General features: G+C 37.6%; 1 protein-coding gene across 3 annotated transcripts in view; it reads right to left on the bottom strand.

Moving 5' to 3' along the window:
* Window positions 1-346: 346 nt before the first annotated feature.
* Window positions 347-24,910, bottom strand: part of LOC139134983 (MFS-type transporter SLC18B1-like) — an 82,869-nt gene continuing 58,305 nt past the window's right edge. For all 3 annotated transcript variants that reach the window (XM_070702106.1, XM_070702107.1, XM_070702105.1), the window contains 4 exons: window positions 15,740-15,846; window positions 10,057-10,149; window positions 5,067-5,144; window positions 347-2,291 (listed from right to left, as the gene is read on the bottom strand). In XM_070702106.1, coding sequence (XP_070558207.1) covers window positions 2,141-2,291; window positions 5,067-5,144; window positions 10,057-10,149; window positions 15,740-15,846 — 429 coding nt within the window. In that variant the 3' untranslated portion in view covers window positions 347-2,140. The remainder of the gene's footprint in view (window positions 2,292-5,066; window positions 5,145-10,056; window positions 10,150-15,739; window positions 15,847-24,910) is intronic.

Raw genomic sequence — 24,910 nt, 5'->3', positions numbered from 1 at the left:
GCTAATTGTAATGTCTTTCAACTTGAGGAAAGATTATGATATATATATATATATATATATATATATATATATATATATATATATATATATATATATATATATATATATATATATATATATATATATATATATATATATATATATATATGTTTGTGTGTGTGTGTGTGTGTGTGTGTGTATGTGTGTGTGTGTGTAAGCCTGTGTGTATGTTTGTGGATATGTATCTATGTATCTATGCAAAATTACATACATCCGGCCAGCAACTTAATAAAGAATATAGCTATGCTTAAGGGTGATCGAGCCACCACACCTCATCCATACTTTGTAGAATTATTTACATTTCCAATCCAACAATTTTGTTTATTTCATATAAATTATTGTTCAGATATTGCACATTATATGCATCAAATAAAAATATGGGGTCACCAGCCTCATTACAATGCTACATCGCTCAACAACACCCCATATGTGAAATGGGAAAATCACAATTTGATAAGAAATATATCCTTTTCAAATTATTTTGTTAGGATTTTTAAATACTTTGTAAATATATCAACATTCAAACATTTAAACCTACAACTCGAAGATAATATAATGATCATTCAATCATCATTAACAACATCCGCTTCCATGCTAAAAACTCTGACAATAAGTTGTATGAAGATAGGTTTCCATCAAAACCATGGTGTAATTTTTACAGTGAGCACGGTCCCGTAGAGTCGTAGAGTGCGCCTTCTATTGTTTGCAGCTATGATGACGTAGCAAGTGACTCAATCACCCTTAAAGATTATTATATTGTTAAGGAGTTTTTTTTTTAATTTTATTAATCCACCCGACAGTGAGTCCGTTAGGGAGCCTTCAGTATAATTACGGGGGGGGGGGAAATTCGGTGCACACCTGTACTGTAATATGTGACCCCCTGTCCTTGTGTCTTAAACGTGACCCTCGTGTCCGACATTCTAAAACTTGACCCTCCCAAATCACTGCAGTATTCTCCCCAGGAATAACGGAAACAGTATCAGCTAATTTACATAACAATTAGTTTATTTGTCATGTAAGTTAATGACAGAATTTACAGCGGGGAAGGCTGGTGTTTTGGAGGGAGGGTTGCAATTTATCATGCAAGCATTTTTGAAGGGTCATGCAACTCTAAGGCGGCAAGATGTGGTTGATATAGTTATTAACCCAAAAACATCAAATCATAATACATGGGAGTCTATTAGGCAAAATATTGACAATTTTCCCCAACACAACAAGCTATATCTGTACATTTATATATGTTTGATAATATATGTAAATGTAATAACTTTGCTTGAAGTGGCGAGTAAAACGTGCATGTGTGTACAAGAAATTGGATTTTTGGATTTCTTTGAAAATGTTGATTTACTATACATCGTAGTCTATGAGGAAACTATGAATAATTTTTTTCCAATACAAAACTAGGTAAATCTGTATATTTGTGAGCTCTTGATCTATGAGAGAACTATGAATATTTTTTTTCCAATAGAAAACATAAAACTAACAATATCTGTGCATTTTTAGACATTTGATAATAGATATATGCTTTGCCATCTTTCCCATATGTTTTCATTTCTTGTCTTTCATTACTTTTAACTGTTCAAGATGTTTAATGTAGGATACCACTGCATCTTCTTTGCTTGTGAAGCTTGTCGATAATGTGTATGAAAAGAATCAATGTATTTCGTCTGCAATTTTCAATTCAGGAAATATCAAACGAACATTCAAAGGGTTGGCCGTAAAGTCATCTTCTGTTTAAAGTGACCCTCCCCCAAGATAGTTTTATAAAAAGTGACCCCCTTTTAACAGTTTTCTAAAAAGTTGAAATGCAAAATCGTCACGTTATCCACTGTACATGAGGACATCATGCGTGATTAACACCTTCACACACTGCTACGTTACTATCATTACCATTTTATCGCCTTGTTAAATTTTATGGCCCCGTTAGAGACAATTTGTCGCTGACAAAAAGTAACAAGTACAGATAGAACGCAATTAAAGCAAAGTTGACATCAAACTGAACGATCTCCGTTACACTGTATAAACTAGAGTAACATTTATATATGTTTCATAAACTTTACATTGTTGCAGTTGATGGTTTAAACTACGGCGCATAAGGAAATCAATTAGACGGGTTTTTTCTTCCCCTAACACAAACATAAGTTGTGTAGAAAATATTAAATGAACAAATGATCAGTGCTGAAGTTGTCATCGCCCAAGCAAAGCCAGCAAATTCATTTACAGCTCCTGATATCAATGGACCAAAAAATGTCCTGAAATGAAAAAAGGGGAAACTCTAAGTTATAATAAGGTACCATAACTGTAGCGGTCTTCATTCAAATACCTAATGGCAGATATTGTGTATTGTGTATGCATATTGCGGTGCTCTAACGATTGTAATAGAGTGGGAACCCAAAACAGATTTAATAACGATTGCCATATGCAGGGCAAGAATAGCCAACTCTTTCCAAAACATCTGACTCAACATCTTCATTGAGTTATTATATATATATTTCTCATGGCTTTGATTGTGTCTTTTGTCTGGTATAAGCTTGCAGGGCTTTTTGTCTATCGTATGTAACTTGATTTTGTAACATTTATTGTGGGACAATATGATTAAATGTCATATGGGTATGGCACATACACACAAATTGTATCATAAAACAACGTCATACACAAACAGGCGTCTTATCTATCAGAGCAAGAGTACCAACCCATAATCTACATCATAGTAATAAATTCCTTAGTTACGAACTCGATATAACAAACATAAACAGCACAGCACAGATAAACAACAAACAAGTACCGCTAGATACAACAAAGTCAAATCAGTAGAACAAAAACATGGACATCCGGCACAGACAATTGAGAAGTAAAGTCAGGTGTTTTGAAAATGGTGAGCACATTCTGCCCACACGTATGGCACCCGCCATATATCAATCCGTAAGTCAAATAGAGCAAAAGTCTTAATCTAAGGACAAATGTCACCGATACCATCACTGATCATTCATGAGTTCATGACACCTGCCATAGCAGCGTTTTAATGAAGAGACAAGTCTTTTTCTTTCTTCCTTTATACTGGTGGACAAGTCCACATTAACCTGCATATTCATTTTCACATGGAAAAATTGTGCCAAATTCATGTAATGTTCATATTCTCTATAATTTCAATATGTTAAACCTAGAAGAAACCGATTAGGGACGGACCATTAGATCTTGGGAGGGGATGATCAAAAGCAAACCAAAAAAATTTCAGAGCAGAAAGTTAGGGGAAAAAAATCTTCAAACTAGTTTGCAAAATAAAAAATAAATAAATAAGAAGACAAAGGCGTAAAAAAAAATCTGCAAAAGTCTTTAAAATTTTGAATTTTTTTCAGATTTCACCGACAGAAAGCAACTTTCTGTATTTTTTAGTACATCCTCCCGGCACATTTTTAATTTTAATTTATACATTTAGAGTGACTGTATCCCTTATACTGGAAGTTGTGATTATCTTATCTTTTCAGGACTTTTGTATTCTGATCACTTGAAAATTATGAAATTATAGAGCCTGTTTTCTACTTCTTTCCTGCGTACAAACCAAGCAGGTACACTAGGTAAAAAATTGAAACTATGGTATGGTATCAAGACAGAAAGTTGTATTTGCCTTTTAAGATCAAGGTAAACAGATGCAGGCCACATCAGTTTCATTTTTTTCACAGCATTTTATTGCAATGATGAATGCAAGAATGGGTGAACAAGTAGAAACACGTCAATAATGATAAAACAACATATCAAGTCATTATGTATTATTTTGCTTTTAAAAAGGCATTTTCAATTCTTTTTCTCAAAAACAGCCTCAAAAAACAACAGCAACACATGTTTTAACATTCAACAATACACTACGTAGAATGCCATCTATCCAACAAATCCCAACACAAAAACACACAAAAGGGTTGAACTTTGAAAGTTTCTCGATAGCAAATACTGAATAAATCTGCATGAATAATCGTTTTTGTGTTGCAAATTTCAAAGAAATTTGACAAGCCCTTTCAGAGAATACAGATTTTTTGACCATGAATAGCATAAATTGCCCTAAAAAGACAAATATTGAAATTTCAACACATCTATACACATCCAATCAATTTGGACATGCTGCTACAGAGAAATAGATGTTTTGATCAAAAAAGGGCAACAATTGCTCTAAAAACGCAAATATGCAAATTTAACTATATTATTTAGCTTATTTTAGCTTCTCAGCTTGTCAAAATCAATTGTAAATCATGAGATATGCATGATGTTTGGTGGGGTGAATGTAGGCATTTCACCACGCAGTAGAAAGGGAAGCCAGGAAACCAAAATAGTCAATTTTCAAAACTATAGGAAGCTACTGAGGAGCAAGAAGACCATGTTTCAGAGGAAGATGTGTAATTCGAAAAAAATGCTCCGAAAGTGCCACCAAATAACACCATTTTTATCTCTATTTTTCAAAAGCTCCAACAGCAGGAGGGGGGACACCCCCTCCTGACCCCCCCCCCCCGCAAAAATACTCCCCAAGTGCCACCAAATAACACAGTTTTTATCTCTATTTTTCAAAAGCTCCAACGGCAGGGGGGTAACCATCCTCTTGACCTCCCCCTGCAAAAATACTCCCCAAGTGCCACCAAATAACACCATTTTAATCTCTATTTTTCAAAAGCTCCAACAGCAGCAGGGGGACACCCCTCTCCTGACCTCCCCCCCCCCCCGTGACCGCTTGCGTGGTCGTTTGTGGTGCTTGGCACCACATCTTTGCCCTCTTTATCTTCAGACAGTGACGATTTAAAAAAAATTATAAATCTGAAAATTTACTCTGAAAAAAAAATTTGCACAGCTAATCTCAATTGGAAAAAAAAAATTCAGAAATTTACAATAGTAAAAAAAAATTTTCACAATTTCATTGTGACCACCCCCCTCCCAAGGTCTAATGGTCCATCCCTTACACACAAAAAATAAACAGTGTGTGGAAGAGGGGTAACATAAGATACGGGCACAACAGAACAAATATTTCCAAATGCTTAAGTACTTACCCGATATAGAATAGCTGCATGACATGGGAAGATACAGTCGCAGGCACAAGTACCGATAGCTCTTTGCTTGCTCTTGCTCTGTATAATTACAAATGGCAAAAGTGGATTTAGAATTTTGGTTAGGTGTAATTAGTCCGTGGGCTGGAGGGGCGCACCGTGCACCTTCCCATAAATCTACTACATGGGAATTGTTGTTCTTCTTTAGGATCTGCTGAACTAAAAAAGATGTTAACATTGGATATTTTGGAATGCACCACCTCTTTGGGCTGGTTTTTGATTTGCATGTAAAGCGAAAAATTGCGAAAAATGGGTAGGGATAAGGGATGCCATATCCTCCCCTACATTGATTAAACTAGCATGAAATAGCACAAATCTTACATTTTTGGAATACTCAGATACTGCTCTTTATGAGAAACACTAACTTTAGCAAAATAAATTTGTGTACATAGAATGGGAAGACTTTAAAATGCATTTTTTTGACAATTTTGAAATTTTTTACCCAAAATACCATGTAACAATTGTGATGTACTTTTTATGAAGAAACATTTTGACAGCTTTTTGTGTTTAAATTATTTATTCCTACATATTAAACAAAAAAAAGTGTTAATATTAGATATTTTTAGATTGTATGTCTCTGTATGGGGTTGTCAAAAAGCTAGGAGTAAGGGTACAACATTCTTTCCTTGATAAAGTAAACCGACTTGAAATGCCATATACCTTATAGTTTTAGAAAGCTTAGATACTGGTCTTTCTAAAATGCATAAGGTTTTAGTAAAAAAATGACATCATGGTTTTGGATAACTTTAAATCGATTTTTCTGGTAATTCAGTAGTAGTTAACCGAAAGAAAGTATGATAACTATGGGTTCCTTCCAATGAAGTAAATCAAACAGATTTATGGATGTTATTTACTAATTGCAATGTGCTGAAGAAGAAAATAAATGTCAAAGGGTATTTACCATGCACTATGCTCTCTAGTCACTAAACTTGCAAGTTTTGCTATACGTGTATATCGTGAATTAGCATTTTATTGGCACAGTTTAAAAAAAGGACTTTACGGTTCCAAGACAAGAAACTGACCTCTTTAATCTAACAATTCTCTGGCGGTTAATAAGCTCAAAACTCCGGTAAATTATGCATTTTCTGAAAGCCTAGATATGGGGGAACATTTTGGTAACCAAAGTGTAACAATTGTTTACATAACCATCACATGACAAGTAATTTGCATAACCTTTCAAAAATCGGTTTTCCCTATGTTTTGTCATAATACTTCAGAATATCTTACTAAAACTTGCTGGAATGCAAGCTGTAGCTGTTACAACGCTCTTCAAAGGTGTGTCTCAGATTTTTTATATCTAACTTAGTTTTTATTTGAGCAGAATTTTAAAGAAACCAAGAAGGGTTAAATTCACCCCTTTGGAAGTTTCTCTGGAATAAAAATTGTTTAAGAAAGTTTTAAAAAATTCTGAGACAAAGTTTGGAAGATCCTTAGAACAGCTTGCACTCACACAAATTTCAGCCACAGATCTCAAAGCATTGAAACAAAACATAGGGAAAACCGATTCTTGAAAGGTTATGCAAATTACCTGTCACGTGATGAATATGTAAACAATGATGACACTATGGTCACCACAATATTTCCCTATATCTAGGCTTTCCGAAAATATATAATGTACGGGGGTTCTAAGCTTATTAACCACTAAAGAATTGTTAGCTTAAAAAGGTCAATTTCGTGTCTTGGAACCTTAAGACTTTAAGGACTACTTCAACTATTTTCTTTTTATATCAAGAATTAAAAATCGGGGGTCACCGTGCAAATTTTGATTGTAGTGAAACAAATTACCCAAGATTTAGCGATATTTAAAATTCAAACTTGCCGCCATCTCTGTGTTACCTATATGGAGAAAAGTAAAATTTTCGATTTTCGAAAAACTAAGAAGGTAAAAAGGTTTCTCATACCAAGAGCTTTAAAATGAATCCCCCACAAGTGGAACATCGGAAAAGAAATGTAAAAGTTGGAGAGCCCGAATATCTGTCCTGTGGCGCATTCTACCTTAAATGTCATCAAGTTAAACGCTAATTCGTCAAAAGTAAAACGTAAGTACCTCATCAATAAAATCACCGACTTTCGTCACAGCCTTAAATCAAACACGTCAACCAGTTAACACAGCAACTTTAAAATCCTGAGTACATTCAATTTCTCGCAAATGCAATTCAAGTCCTTCCAAACAGAGGATGTCAGAAAAATCATTATCAATTCACCAACAAAATCAAGCTTCACCGACCCAATTCCAACATCGTCCGCTCGCACGGCTCGTTAGCCAGACAGGAAGCTTCCAGCTGCCCGAACAGCAGGCCTTGGCAAGCGAAGATGCAATTCCAACTTCACTTCTCAAGAATGTCTCGATCCTCTTCTTCCGTTCATCACAAAACCTGGTAATCTGTATCTTCACACTGGCATACCTATTTAAGTCATCAGTCGTCACCCTTCTCATCAAGGAACGTTCACTGGACTTCAATATTCTCAACAATTTACAGACCTGTTCAAATCTACCATATCTTTCAAAACTACTTGAAATGATAATCGCTGTTAAAATCACCGACTGCCACAAAGAAACTCACTCCAGGCACCATTTCAATCCGCACACATGAAATTTCACTATTCAGAAAGTGCACCCCAAGAAGTACACAATGACATTTGTTTATTTGTGGACTGCGACAAATTATGATCTATTCATTCTCCCCGATGTCTCTGCTGCATTCGCTATCGATCGCAAGATATTACTTAACAGACTCTCTCATCTTGGAATCCCAAAAAGTTCAACTCATACTTGATGTACAAAACCAGTCCGTCCATATCAAAGATATCACCAGTAAACCATCTAAACCCAGTCTCGGGGTGCCATAGTACTCCATCTTAGGCCCTCTTTTGTTCACCATCTACATTGCTCCATTACGAATTCGAAATTTAAACCATAGGCATGATCTTAACTTCCATCAGTATGCAGACGACAAGCAGCTTTATCTTTCATTTTCCCATCATGACTCTCCTGCTGTCCTGTCCTCAGTTGAGACGTGAATTTGCGACATCATGGAATGGATGAATTAAAATGAAGTCAAGCCCAACGACAATAAAACAGAAGTTTTGAGTCAACACTTGCAAATCAATCTATAGCAATCTCTGCCGGATTGGATCTATCCGACTCCCTCACTACTGGAGCATGTCAAACCCTATACATGTAATTCACTTCTATATATGGACTCTTAGATAACGTAGCTGGCCTGTTATGACGAGCTTAAAATGCTGCAGCGTGAATAATCACACACACACCAGGAAATTCACGCCGATAACCCAAGTTCTCACCTATCTCCATTGGTTACCAGTTCGTCTCAGGATTGACAAAGAAAATGGCTGTTAACTTTCAAGGCTATTCACAACAAGACGCCTGCATACATCAGTGATCTACTCCAGCCCTATATTCTAACTCGTACACTATGTTCATCCACAATGAAACATAACATGTAAAACCTACAAAACCATCACCAATGGTGGCCGTGCATTTTACATGCTGAAACTTAAAATGCACATGTTCTCAAGAGAATACGGTGTGGTTTAGCCATTGGGTGTCAAAGAACAAATTGCTTTTCTATTTTGTCGCCGTATAAATTTTGTTGATTGATTGATAGATAATCATAGTTAGAATCAGAGTTCATTAATCATTAAAGTTTGAAAGTTGTTCAGGAAATTTGATAACTCCGAAGATCTGAACATGAGACTGAGTATAGCTTACCAACACCTAAGTTGTGAAAAGAACCGTCTATCAGTACAGTATTTCTTCATCTGAATACGCGATAGGCGAATAGATGTAATGATACCAAGTATATTCTTGAAAGACAATCGAAATAGGGCTGTGTATGTTTGCTCTTGATATTGACTAAATGCTTTTGTTGAGTCCCAAGTGAAGTCTATTGATTATAAATACTTGCAAAGAATGTGCTACATCTCTTACAAGAATTAAGTATGGGCGCATGTGCATCAGTCCTTTTTACCTTTGTCCTTACCCGTCTTTCCCTGTGTTTGAAGTAAATTTGCACACGGTTGTTGTTGCAACAGGAGTAAAATATTAGAGAGTGGGGCAAATGTCGATTCACGAATTTGAGAGAATATATTTAGAGCAATACCTGTTCAAGAGAAACAAAAACATATGCCCTGGTTTAAACACAGAGAAACATAGACAGAGTCGCAACGGGTATTGTTTAAGGCGTGAAGCGGTTACGTAACCCATCCATGTTCGCCTCGCCTCAGGTTGCTCTTGCCTCTCTTTTTCAAAGAGTGCCGACCATGCATCCTTCGGTAATTTTCGGATTGTCGCCAATTGTTAAGCGAAAGTATGTTCGGCAAGGTTTGTGTTGTTGTTGTCGTGTGGTGCTGAGCGGAATTGACGTGCTGGCGAAAACGGGAGTGTTTTTAGCTTCAGGAAAGTGAGTTTTACCGTTTTAAAAATTCCTCTCATATTTTTATGAATATATAATGAGTGTGTTTGAACCAAATTTGAAAGTCTTTTATCGATACTGTCTGGTTTTACTCAATGGTTTACGGTCAGTCATACCGTCTTTTACACGTGCGTCAAGGAAGGACGTGTTTATTAAACTGCTGGCGTGTTATGTTTTGATTGGCGTGAAGCAGTGTTTCTGGCCTGAGAGCTCACAAAGTAACTATGGTTGCTACGCGACTGGCAGTACGATGCCATCTCGTCGTATTTTTCGCATAATCTTGTGTAATTATCAACCACAAACAAAGCCTCTAAAAAGTCTAACACCTTTGAAGCTTATTTTAATATGAAAAGCCAATAATCTACCGAGACGACCATGGAACAAAAGGCATGCAAGCGTTGCGACTCTGTCTGTTTCTCTGTGGTTTAAAGTACAGGTATTTCAAGACATGTCAGTGAATCTGTGGAAACGGGGAACATATTGAGTGTGTTACTTACCCTACAACTCCAAAAGCTTTAACACAAACATAGGGAAAAGTACCATTGTGAAATGCAAGTGCTGCTGAAGCAATGCAAAGTAGTATTTCTGATCTGTAGAAAAACAATATTCAATGCAGTTAAATTGGCAGGAAATAAACAAGCTTACGATGACAACTGTGGCTTTGAAATTTTTTTATAAATAACATGCTATACCTGCCAGTAAACAAAGGGATGTTAACTGTAATAAAATTTAAACTTGATCAGATTTATGAGTTAAAGTACCTGGTCAATCGTCTCCTGGGTAATTAGCTGTTTACTAATTGAATGCAAGGAATCACAGGGAAAAACTCAGATCGCGACAACATTTCTGCAAATCTGCAACAAAATTCGATCCATCCACACTATTAAAATGAAAAGTAAGAAGACTGTTTATGTAATATAAAATATACAATTCAGTGATATTTTCTCTAATTGGCGTCATCGCATTCATACGGGCGTTTTGTTTCGGCCAGAAGTTATGCAGCTCCGCGGAAAACGTGGTCCATTTGCTATTTCTGTCTTTGTTGAATTAAAGAAAGGGGTATATTAGATATACTGTCCAAAGGAATCCGTGACAAATTACGTCCACCCCTTCTGATGTCGTTATTCTTGATATATCATATTCTAAAACACTTGTTTTGGCATTCTCGATTTCAAATTTTGATGATCTAAGTCGTGACAATGCCCCAGTCCTCAAACGTTCACAGTGAATAAAACAGAAGGCAGATGCAAGACATCCTTCTTTATATATATTAATACAACGGCACCAGACTTTAAATCAAATAAGTCAAAACGTCGTTTTAGCATGACCAATCACGTCCAGGTGATGTGTCATCTTTCAGCTGTTCTGGGCTATCATCGGGGTAACTATATCAGTGGGCACATTGCTTTTATTTCTTCTGGCCTATGCAAATTTAATGTTCAATAAGGTCAAGTCTTAATCACTTCTTGCATATGAGTTTGACCCAAAGCGCCCTCTATCGCCAGTTTGATGAAAACGGGTCAGAATACATGGCCATCATGTGGCTAAGGCTTTGCGACAGCGCCTACGTGTCGTACGTTACATTTAATCTTTCATTTTTTCAAATTTTACTCCTATAATCGGGTCACTGATGTTATATATAAACAATTTATTTAATGAATGTCACATTATGACCCTCAAGAGTTTAAAAACTAAAATTTTCGCTAGTACATGTACCAGTCATGCTCGAGCACGGTAATGAGATTACCCAGCACGGACGGCCGCAGCTGTTTACCGGCTTTCATTAGCCACACCAGTGTACTCGTGAGCGGGATACAGGGTAGCCGTACGTATCCATGGAGTTTTTGTGCGGTCGGTGTTAGTTTCCAGTTTTTTTATGCTTGCTAACTACTAGTACGCGAAAACAGCGAAAAAAAACACTCATAAACGAAACAGCACTGCTACTAGAAATAAATGTCAGTAGGATGGGTGTCTACTAAAAGAAGTGTACGGCCGCATACAACGTGGCCCCTCAGATCTCTCTTAGCGTATAGTGCTTTTTTCCACTTGCGCTGTCAACGACTTCACCGAGAAGGCAGACTGGCAGATTGTGTTACCTCACTGGCCAACACAATCTGCCAGTCTGGCTTCTCGGTAAAGTCGTCGACAGCGCAAGTGGAAAAAGCACTATACAGAGATAGAGGGGCTACGTTGTATGCGGCCTACATGGCAGGGCTGTGGTGGTTGGCCGTATAACGCCGGTAACAGTAACACACAGCCCTGCCATGCCATGCAGAGCTAAGCCTAGCCCTGCGTACAGGTCTGTGTGTTCCCAGCGTGATACGGCCTCCACCACAGCCCTGCAACGGTCCATAGAGATAACTGGCGAGATTCAAAATGACGATCTTCATGGGTAAACAACTTGACGAGTACGTTATGTTTCAGAAAACAAGCGGTTTTGGACGTTAGGAGAAGTTAATCGCATCTTTTCTGGGGTCGGTTAGGAGGTAAAGGTAGGCAGGGCAAGGATTTTGCCCCGATAGCGCAGAATGTCGGCCAAAAAGACAGTCCTTTCGTTGCGGTCCGGATCTGGACCGCATTGTCGCCAGTCATCTCCATAGACCGTTGCAGGGCTGTGGTGGAGGCCGTATCACGCCGGGAACACACAGACCTGTACGCAGGGCAAAGCTAAGCCCTGCCATGCAGAGCTAATGCTGTCGTACACTTCTTAGTAGACACCCGTCGTACTGACACGGTCCCTCTACTGACAATTATTTAGCAGTGCTGTTTCATTTATGAGTGTTTTTTATTTCGCTGGAAACTGGAAACTAACACCGAGCGCAAAAAAACTCCTACGATACGTACGGCTACCCTGTATCCCGCACACGAGTACACAGGCTCGTCGCACATTGCTGGGATAATAATCGTATTTAATATGTAGAATATTTTTTATACGACTTGATTATTCAATAAAAGAATCACTGTACGTGATATTAGTGTAGGCCTATAGGCCTACATGTTGACTGGCATTATACACGAATGGCTATGGTTCGGGCCCGGCGAACGCACTGCATAAACATCAATGTGTAGAATGTCTACATGACTTGATTATTTAATAAAGAATAACGGTAAGTGATATTACTGTACATGTGAGCCGGCTGAACCGAGCAGCTGTAGAGCTCTGCAGGGCTTGGGCCCGGCTTGGGCCAGTTGTCCACCGCTGCACAGACAGGATGAAAAGGCCAGAAAGCTTTTCACCGCCCGATTTCATAAATCAGCGAAATTCACGAACTCTGAGCGTTTCCGGTGATAAAAACTGGTCAACGGTCAGATGGTTGCATAAACAATCGATCGACTGACCTCTTTTGCCTAAAATCATACCTTACCCTATGCTACTCGTGAGAAATCGTCCCGAAATCGGCTGGGCACACCAACCCAGCGCCGGCCATTTTGAATCAGCTGCATGCAATGTACGCGTCCAATGAGAGAAGAGCAATTGAAAGACAATACGTCATCTGCGAAGGGTTGTATGCAGACGCGTACATTGCACGCAGCTGATTCAAAATGGCCGGCGCTGGGTTGGTGTGCCCAGCCGATTTCAGGACGATTTCTCACCAGTAGCATAGGGTAAGGTATGATTTTAGGCAAAAGAAGTCAGTCGATCGATTGTTTATGCAACCATCTGACCGTTGACCATTTTTTTTTATCACCGGAAACGCTCAGAGTTCGTGAATTTCGCTGATTTATGAAATCGGGCGGTGAAAAGCTTTCTGGCCCAGCGGTGAACAACAGGCCCAAGCCGGACCCAAGCCCTGCAGAGCTCTACAGCCGCTCGATTAAGCTAGCCGACATGTACAGTAATATCACGTACCGTTATTCTTTATTAAATAATCAATGCATGTAGACATTCTACACATTGATGATTATGCAGTGCGTTCGCCGGGCCCGAGCCAGGCAGCTATAGCCACTCGGTATAATGCCTATAGGCCTACACTAATATCACGTACAGTGATTCTTTTATTGAATAATCAAGTCGTATATAGACATTCTACATATTAAATACGATTATTATCCCAGCAATGTGCCAAGCGCCTGTGCACGAGTACGCGGGTGCGGCTAATGAAAGCCGGTAAACAGCTGCGGCCGTCCGTGCTGGGTGATGTCATTACAGTGCTCGAGCTCGACTGGTACATTTTGTAACTAGCGAAAATTAGTTTTTAAACTCTTGATGGTCATAATGTGACATTCATTAAATAATTTGTTTATATATAACATAGGGTTACCCGATTATAGGAGTGAAATTTGAAAAAATGAAAGATTACATGTAACGCCCTTGTGTACGACAAGTGAGGGCTGTTCAGTGCAAAGCCTTCTTATCAACATGACGGCCATGCATTCTGCCCCGTTTCCATCAAACTAACGATAGAGGGCGCTTTGGGTCAAACTCTTATGCAAGAATCGAAGCGATTAAGAGTTGACCTTATTGAACATTAAATTTGTATAGGCCAGAAGGAATAAAAGCAATGAGCCCAATGATATAGTTGTCATGATGATAGCCCAGAACAGCTGAAAAATGACACATCACCTGGACGTGATTGGTCACGCTAAAACGACAGTTTTGACTTATTTGATTTAAAGTGTGGTTCCGTTGTATTGATATATATATAAAGAAGGATGTCTTGCATCTGCCTTCTGTTTTATTCACTGTGAACGTTTGAGGACTGGGGCATTGTCACGACTTAGATCATCAAAATTTGAAATCGAAAATGTCAAAACAAGTGTTTTAGAATATGATATATCAAGAATCACGACATCAGAAGGGGTGGACGCACTTTGTCACGGATTCAAAGCTTGTGCCATTGATTCCGTTCATTCCGTTTAGGTAATGCTTCTTGTAAATGGTGTAAAAGCTACATGATTCATGACAAAAGCGTCACAATGTGCTCATACGATAGCTAGCTTTGTAGTATTTATGTACATGTTTTTTGTGTGTGGGATGACAATATAACAGAAACATACAGAATATACTGGGAGCATTGAGTGGTTTTTGAGACTCGCAGAGTGGTAGCATTCTTTTAGACTCGAGTTACATCAACAAGTGGTACTGTTTACTAGTTTCAAATCCTATCACAACTTCCTAGGACAGTCATTTCCAATTGAAGATCAAAAATGTTCTATTTAAATAACAGTACTTGGCTTATCTATAGCGGCTTCCCAGGAGGTAATCTTTGAAAAGCCATGTCAGACACTAACCATGCATAAACAAAGATGCATATAGGTAAACATTCATCCCCTATAAAACAGTTTTTCTAGAAGTAAATTAGTCAGCTATTACCTGCAGCGGCAAGGTACATGTGCTATACTGCATCAGCAGAAGCAGCAGCCCTGCACAAATTTCCTTCGCTCCCATTCCCTTTTTACGGTAATAACCTTGTTTGTTTTGTATGATTAAGGCAGAATGCGCCTAAGTCACAGATATTCGGAGTCCCAAACTTTTACAATTCTTTCCTGATCTACCACTTGCGGGATTCATTTGGTGTGAAAAATACTTTTCACTGTCTTAGTTTTTCTAAAATCGAATTCAAATTTTGTCTTTCTTCATAGAGTTAACATTGGTGTGGTAACCATTTTAAATATCAGGTATGTGTAAATCTTGGATAATTTGTTTCAATAGTAACAAAATTTGCATGATGACCCAAATTTTTATTCGCAATTTTCCTTGAGGACATTTTGAGCAAAAGCCCAAGTCGTTTAATTTTCGAAGCGGATACTACCTTAATAGAGTTTTGTGACTCTCGAATTAAGTACCATAATTTTTCATGTATTGTTATTTTTTCAGTAGATTTAACCTTTCTGAACGTCTGTAGTATATTTCATCTTTTACATTTTGAGATTTTATTTGAATTTCTCGCCAGTTTGCTTGCATTGTGATTTCTAGGGGGACTATTCTGTGTACATCAAGTACTTTTGTAGTAGATGGTTTTAGTATTAAAGGTTAATAGGTTTTCTCATTTTTTCAGAAAGCATTAGAACTCAAAGGGGTAAATCAATTTTTATGAATAATAAACTTTCCCTACTGTTCCAGACATCCGTCTATCTGTGTGTATATTTGTGCTGTGCGGCCCCAGCCAAGCTTGCTCTCACTGTACTTATCTGTTTAGTGTAATGAGTATTTGAGAAAATTAAAACTTAACAACCTACCTTGGTAGAAAAGGTAACAATGGCGATGGCCCCATGATTAGAGAGCTCAGGAAACCCAACCACAGGGCATAAGCAAATACGCCGTTCATGATTTGTCCCTTTTGTCCCTTTGAAACAAAACAAAATGAAAGATAATATGTTAAAATTCGTTGGAATGCACACTATTTTACGTCTGAATTAGGTTTTTATGAATTCAAATGTGTACTTTGGGTATAGCAGTAACCTTTTGTAGAGTAACATTATCACGTCGTGGAAATAGGAAATGCAGTTACCTTAACACTCGTGGGTTGCAAATTGAAATAGAATGTAATGAAAAGTAAATATTTTCTAATAGGAAAGCAATTGCCTTCAGGTTTACTTCAATTCTACGTGTTAATTCTGTGAAAATATCCCGCAAATATCCTGCTTTACGAATTCTTGATGGTGAAAATTCCATTTGAGTCAAATCTCACATGTTAAATGAAAACAAAATATTATAAGATTTTGAGACTGTAATTCTTTAGGGACGCTGTCTGAGATAATAATCAGAATTAACAAACCTGAAGACATAAATAAATAAGAGAAATGGCAGCGCTCATAAGAGTGGTTTTGTGGACGTTCGTTTCTTAAAGGGAAACTTTAATTTTTTATTTTATTTTATTTATTTAGACTTTATTTAATCTCGATAAACTGTTGAGCCAATGGCTCTTCTCACACATTGTCGAGAAATCATTAAAATTTACAATATACACATAAAAAATTGCACACATCCATGAAGACATGAAAGGCAAAACATACAATAGGTACAAAAAACAAATGGACAAATGGACAATAAACAACATTACTCTACTTAACATCTGTGTCACATAAGAAATGAAATTTACATTTGCCTTTAAAAGTCTGCAATAAGGAACATGACTTTAAGTCAACCGGTAAACTGTTCCATATTTTTACACCACTGTATGTAAAACTTTTCTTAAAAAACTGTGTTCTATGTTTTGGAATGTATAAATCTTCCTAGGCAGCAGATCTAGTATTCCGACTGTGAACATTGTGTATCCTTTTAAAAACATTCAAATAATCTGGAGCTAAATTGTTTTGTACTTTATACATTAAATTGATTCATGATATAAAATCCGTTTTCTGAATGGCATCCAATTCAGTGTACGGAATAAAACTTCACCAGAAGTATTAAAATCACAATCTAATAGAACTCTCGCAACAGCTTTCTGGAGTCGCTCAATGCGCCCTAAAAGTTTGATAGAACAGTGACCCTATATGTTGGAACAGTAATCAAAATGGGGTGAAATAAAACAATTATAAAAACTCATCATGGCCCTTTTAGTTAGAAAGGGGCGAATACGCTTGAATTGAAGTAACTTAAATGTGATACGTTTACAAACAGAGTTAACTTGTTTTTCCCAGCTTAAGGTATCATCAATAATTATACCCAATAATTTATCTTGTGTAAGACACTCCAGTTGATCTCCCTTATATAACACATGAATTGATTCATCTATTCTAGCTTTTCTTTGAGAAGTTTTAAGGACCATAACTTTTATTTTCTGTGAGTCAATACACATGTTATTAAGATCACACCAGTGTGTGATGTGATACATGTCTTCATTAAGCTTATTTTTAATTTCTTGTAACTTAGTACTGGTGACCTGTGCAGCAGTGTCATCTGCATACATGTAAAGATCAGATGTATTTGTATATAAAGGAAGATCATTGATAAAAAGTAGAAGGAATAAGGGGCCTAAGATAGATCCCTGTGGTACACCCACAGAGACTTGACAAGAATCACTACATGCCCCATTAAATGAAACTATCTGGGTTCTTTTCTCCAAATATGATGTGAAAAACAGCAAACTATTTTTTGAGCATCCATAAATTCTAAGTTTTTGTAGTAAGATATTATGATCAACCAGATCAAACGCCTTTCTGAAATCAACAAGTAGGATGCCTATCAGATTTTTATTATCAATTTCTTGATACCATGAGTTTGTGATGTTTGTTAATGCAGTTTGACATAAATGAAACTTGCGAAAAACTTATTGTTTGTTTGACAATAAGTTTAAAGTGCACAGAAAGTTATAGAAGTGAGTATGAACACGTCTTTCTAAAATGTTGGACAAAATAGGCAAGACAGAAATAGAAATAGGTCTGTAATTTGACAATATCCCTTGCACCTTTTTTATACAATAGTGTCACTTAATTTTGCCGATTTCAATTGAACAGGGAATGTCCCAGAGGAAATTGCGTAATTGAAAATTGCAGTGAGACTGAATGTTATTTTGGTTGCTCCAATCTTCAAAAAGCGAGAACTAATGCCACCTAAACCAGTCGACTTTTTGCAATCAATACTACTGAGAAAGTTTGTGACTTCGGCTTCCTTGAGCAAAGGGATAACAACTTTTTTGTCCTTGGGGAAATTAGATGAAACAAAGAGTTGCAATTTATCTAAAATATCATCATTGGTCTTTATCATTGTGTTTGATGTATTCAGAAGCTACATTTCTGAAAAAATTGTTGAACACATTTTCCATTTCTTGTATTTCTGAAATTTCATTACCTTGACTTGTTAAAAAAGTAGGGTTTTTACAATTGAAAGTTGGAACCAGTTGCTTAAAAAATTTCCAAAAATCTGTGGTACCTTCGTTTAAAACAATATCATAAAATTGCAATTGCATTTTGTGATGAAGGTCATCATCCCTCTCTGAGCAGTTTTTTCAGTTCAATCCACGGAATACTAGAGCACTTAAAGGTCTTGTTTACTATGATTTGCTTATTTAAGAAACTGCAATTTGCACATCGATATAAATCTTTCAGAAGACATATGTCAGTAATTAAGGCACTTTATAGAATGATTATTTTTAGGTAATATCAGAAGACTCTAGAAAAGACAGTTTTAACTATAAATACAATTGGTGAGACTTGTGGATTTTCTCTCTGGGGCCGACTTCGAGGCTTTCGCTTTGTAAAGTTCACCGGATTTTCACCCTGTTGACTTTGTACTATGTTCAGAACAACTTCTGTAGCTACTTCCTGTAACTCGCTTAATTTGTTTGTTTGTTCACATTCTCGAGAAAAAGCACAGTGAGAGCTAGAGGTCATTGCCGTTTCGGACAAATTAGGAGTTTCTATCCCCATAAATCTAGGTAAAAGATTACACTTTATTCCGTTGGTGCAAGCCATCAAAGAGCTACACTGATAAAAATAAATACACCCTTGGGGGTTATTACTTTGCAGATTATAGTTTAGCCGTTTTGTTGTGATATTCTGTGGCTAATTATCATTTCCGTATTTACTTTTAGTTTACCTGTATATTACTAGCTCAAGTAAACATTGTGAAGTTTAGCGAAAGTCGTATCCTTGTGTCATTCTGAGTAAACAATAACATTTGATCATGTGCCTGATGAAAGACGTCAACTCCCAAGCCTTGAGATGACGATGCATTGGTACCATGTTTGACCATTTTCTGGTCTGATATCTCTGTACATGCCTGAGAGGTGAAAATGGGAATACTGATAGGCAACATTGTGCCAGCAGCTGTAAAAGCAAAGGATATTGTGACTACGACAATATAGAAGTCAATACTTGGATGGGGGTAGTTGGTGCCATTTGTTCAGGTCCCAAACACCTTCAGGACATTACAGTATCAAATCGCATTGTAAATGTAGAATCAAAGGTGGCGAATCAGCCTTGTGTTCGGTCAAACCTAAAGACCATTAAAGTGTTTCAAGGCGCCAACAACGGCAAAGGAATTGACAAGTTCACGGCAGATTCAGCAAATGTTCGAGAGGGATTTTACTGAAAAACAAAGGCAAACCGTAAACTTTGCCAGTGAAAGATCAGGAAATCGTAAGTTGCCTGACTGGCGACATCACCCAGAGAGAAAATGTCACTATGTGATACTTCTCCCTTACACTAGCACAAGGGGTCGTCTTCCAAACAGCAGACCACTGGTCCTAAAAAGAGTATTGCAGCGTAAAAGGCAGTCCAAAAGAACAGCGAAATACAAAGCGGACTACTTCTCTTTCATGGAAGACATCCTGACATCATACTTCGCAAAAGAGTTCACCGAAAAAACCAATGGTGTAGAAATGAAAAGGTAAACTATGTCGCATACAGGTGAGTGTTATCCGAAGAAGCTTAATAAGATGCACAGTATTTGACTGTTCTATCAAATACCATTGAAGGGTTGTCTTCTTCAAGGGCCTTACCAATTGTCTGGTTTGTGTGCTAAGAGGATTCAGGCAAGAACAAGTAGTATTTATGCCAGGTATGTTCCATCAATTTCATGTCACACCAAGCGACAGGTATCTGCTGTGGTTCCTATGGTGAGAAGATTGGTAGGCCTATTTGGATGAAAACTGTATCAATTATAACAGAATTACTAAAAGCAATAGCTGTTAAAACCAGAGCACCAAGTCTGTCATAGTTCAACACTCAGGCAGACCACCTTCCTAATGAAAGAGTCTAAGGTATGACATTGTGTGGAGAAAGACTGTTTCCAGTTCAGAATAAATCTCCTGGCTCTACCACTACTTCAATCCTAAACGGGATTCGAACCCCAAATTTGGTATGCAGGTTTCTGTAGATGAACTAAATGCTATTATTGAAATTATGATGAAATCTGCAATTTTGTATTTTTGGGCAATTTTTGCCATTTTTGGTCAAAAATTTGTCTCTCAAAAAGTACTGGTCTGATAGCTTTAAAGTTCGATATGCGATTTCCTACAGGTGAAATAAATTTGATCTTTTGACATTATAATGAAATCTGCAATTTTTATTTTTGGGGGCGATTGTTGCCATTTTTGGTCAGAAAATTTTATTCTCCAAAAACTACTCATCAGATAGCTTTGGTTGGCATGGTCCTGGGGATGGTCCGGTGTGATATATTCAAAGTATGATGAAATCTTCCATTGTGTATTTTTGCAGCTATTTTAGCCGCTTGATCTGGCCACTGAATTGTCGAGGTATCAAAGATTTCCACCTTCTTCATCAACATGTGTCAAAAATAGTTATTCTCTACATAAACACAGCGGAGCTATATCGGCCGCTAGGTCGCTTGTTGGGTCTCTAACATTTACCATGAGACGGTGTTATATTGAAACATCGAATAATATACTTCAATGATTTCCAAGGAATTAAAATAATTTTAGTCAACTATGAACCGTTTTGTGCAATTATGGCCTGTGCATAAAATAGCAGACTGAGCATTATGCATTTTCAGTCATTTGACGTTACTTGTGCAGAGCGTTTGTTGGCAGTCTGACTTGACATAGCGGTACCCTTCAAAATATGACTGTTACAGCTGTAGAGACCCAATATTTTTTCTGTTAAAAGTCTATTTCATATTTCTGACATGTCCCTGTACCAAATAAAACCAATTTCATACAAACCATTGCATTTTTTATTCTGCCTAGCTAATTTGGTAGAATTTGAGATTTACTGTAATTTGCAATGTTAAACTTTGGGGTATGGGGTAAGTTTTGGTCATATTTCACAAAAGCTGTAGAATATATTGCATGTTGCATATGTCATCTTAAAGAAGAATATATTGCCTTTCTAATGATACCAAACAAGTGAGGTTATGTTAAAAAATAAGCTCAGCAGATGACTTACAAGAAGACAGATTTGACGAAAATGCAATTGGGTTGCAAAATCGTGATTTTGCGATACCCTTCAAAACATGACCATAACAGCTATTCCATCCCTATATTTTTTCTGTTAAAATTCCATTTCGTATTCTAGGGATCCCAAGGCTTCTGAGAAATGCAGGTTTGTTATCCTGTGGGGGAGGGGGTGCACGTAGACCCCCTCTAGCCCACGGACTATTACATCAAACATGGAAATAATTAAATATAAACGGTGAGCGAGCATTCACTCTTCATGGAGGTAGAAAGAGTCATGGATGTAGCAATAGATCTCTTTCTACCTCCATGCAGTCTTTAATGAATCTCATGTACACGTACTCTGTTGGCTGAGCATTCTGTCTATCGACACGATGACCGTGTCGGTAAGTGCGAAAAGCACCTTATCGACACGATCATGATAACTTGTGATAAAATGCAAAGTTTACACTTATGTCACCATTTTGCTTTGTCAAATGGTCTCAAATGTACGGCTTTCTTGTTAAATAACTTTTCCTCTCGTGACAAAAAGTGTGTTCTCCATATTTACGTGTTTAACTGCTGACATCGCTTGCTAAAAACCATTCGCCGTTTCATACTAAAACAACCAATGAAATCGTGTTCGAAATCTCAATATTTCACGTTTTCGAGATTTAAACTGTCAAAAATTGAATTAGAGAGCATATCAAACAAAATCGCAGGTTCAAACATACAACAGCACTTCCTTTATTTAGATCGCTTATTGTCTCTACAGTCGACATCGTTTCCATAGTGGCGTACGGAAAAGAGCGAGGAGCGATGAGCTAATTAACACAGCCACCCGCAGCGAGTGTGCTCGAATCTAGCTGAAACATGTTTTTTCTCTTTTCTTTTTCATTCTGTCTGTTACTTTATAATTTTCTCTTATCTCTCTTTGCCACTTTTTCTCTTCTCCCGCTACATTCATTGCATTTTAACAATCTACGCCGACCTTTTCTTTTTTCTTTTTCATTCTGTCTGTTACTTTATAATTTTCTCTTATCTCCCACTCTTCTTTGCCACTTTTTCTCTTCTCCCGCTACATTCATTGTATTTTAACAATCTACGCCGACCTTTTCTTTTTTCTTATTCATTTTGTCTGTTACTTTATAATTTTCTCTTATCTCCCACTCTTCTTTGCCACTTTTTCTCTTCTCCCGCTACATTCATTGCATTTTAACATTCTACACCGACCTTTGATCAAGATGTAGAACTTAAAATTAAAAAGCACCATGCCTTTGGCTATAAGGAAGACAAGTGTACTGATACACATAAAAATAAATTTGCTTGCCCCATGATTAACATTACCGTTATTTGCTTTGTTTGATGATCGTAAAAAACAAAGCCTCATGATCGTGTCGATAAGTAAGAAAACCTGCGTATCGACACGATCATCGTGCAAATAAGCGGTAAATGCTTCTTATCGACTCGATCATCGTGTCAATTATCGCTTTGTTTTTCTCATCGACACGATGATCGTGTCAGTATGTGTTGTTCTTTATCAACATGATGATTATGTCGATAAGTAGTTTTCTTACTTATCGACACGATGATCGTGCAAATAAGCGGGGAATGGTCATAATCGACATGACCACCGTGTCGATAAGTAAGAAATACTACGTATATACACGATTTCCTAGGTACCTCCATGCTCCTTGCCTCGAATGCCTCAGCAATGCCCAAGACCAAGAATAACTCTTTTTACCGAAATTGACCTTCAGTCGTTATTGTGCATGGGTTTATTGCACCAAAATTGCAGTATTAAATTTTTGTCTTTATTCTCTTTAACTCTGTAGACCATGAAAGTTGGTTGCACTCTGACTGCAGCAGCCACAGTGAACGAGCGTTGTGCGCGTATGGTCGACACTTGTCCTTTGTTCAACGAGAAGCCCTAATCAGTGATTCTCTCACCTGACAGTAATACTATGATCATTGTTGTGGCTAGTTTACTAGCACAAAATAAACTGGAAAGTTCAAATACGCTTGTAAAGCACAAGCACCGGCACTATGCGTGTATTAGCATTAGTCTTGCCACGGTCCTTCCATGGTCTGGTGAAACACGCAAGCCTTGCTGTGTATGCATCATTGTGAGGCATCGTTTCGTATCCAGTTGCGACCAACATTATATGAGCATTTGAAAGTCACTATCTTGATCGAAAGCGAGCATATATATATATATATATATATATATATATATATATATATATATATATATATATATATATATATATATATATATTATGAGGTTATTACGAAAATACCGCAAAGGATGCACGAGGACCGAGGACATTGGCGCAGCGTATCGCCCGACGCGAAGCGGAGGGCGATGCGCGGCACCAATGTCCGAGTGCAACCTTTGCGGTATTTTTCGTAATAACCTTATTATTATACATCTTACATTCCTGACTGGGGCATCAAATTGTCAGAATAGTGACCGTTTTCGTGCAATGTCAACAATTTTTCTTCCGATTTTATCGCGCCAGTGTGGAACGCTATCTCGGACGCGCTTCTGCAAACTTTGGAGTGTGTGCACTACACACACACGTACCTACACTGCGCGCGCGAGACTTGTTCTGGCACTCGTCCAAGGGGTCCCTTGAAACCGTTCTACAGTGAACGCACAGATACAGCCGCAGGGGATGGGGCGCCTTGAAACCGTATGTGTTACGGAACGCCGGGGCGTTCCGTACGGCTTTTTTAGCGCACGCAAATGGTAGATGTATAGATATATATATATATATATATATATATATATATATATATATATATATATATATATATATATATATATATATATATATATATATATATATAGTTTCCGCATAGACTACCATGTAAAGTGAATCTACATTTCAGTGAAATTCCAAAATCAAACTTTTTGCACTCACATCACTTGTAACCACCCTAGTCTAATCAAGTGAAATAATATGACGTTATCACGAAAATACCGCAAAAGATGCACGAGGACATTGGCGCAGCGTATCGCCCGACGCGAAGTGGAGGGCGATGCTCGACGCCAAGGTCCGAGTACATCCTTTGCGGTATTTTCGTGATAACCTTATATAATACATCTTACATTCGTGACTGGGGCATCAAATTGTCAGAGTAGTGACCATTTTCGTGCAATGTCGACAATTTTTCTTCCGATTTTATTGCGCCAGTGTGGAACACTATCGCGGACGCGCTTCGGCAAGTTTTGGAGTGTGTGCACTATACACGTACGTACGTACAGAGCGCGCGCGAGAAATGTTCTGCACTCGTCCAATGAGTCCCTTGAAACCGTTCAACAGTGAACGCGCAGATGCAGCCGCAGGGCATGGGGCGCCTTGAAACCGTTCGTTTTGCGGAATGGGCGTACGGTACGGCTTTTTTAGCGCACACAAAATTCTATTGTTCTCGATGGTAGATGTATAATAATGTCCATTATCCAACATCTGTACATGCACAAGTATAGCAAATTTTTCATTTAAAAAAAAATATTTATAGTTTTATCATACACTCCCATGTATGGTGGACGAACATTTTTGGTGAAATT

Source organism: Ptychodera flava, chromosome 6 (assembly GCF_041260155.1).
Source record: "Ptychodera flava strain L36383 chromosome 6, AS_Pfla_20210202, whole genome shotgun sequence".
NCBI lineage: Eukaryota > Metazoa > Hemichordata > Enteropneusta > Ptychoderidae > Ptychodera > Ptychodera flava.
This window is presented reverse-complemented; position numbering and strand designations above follow the sequence as displayed.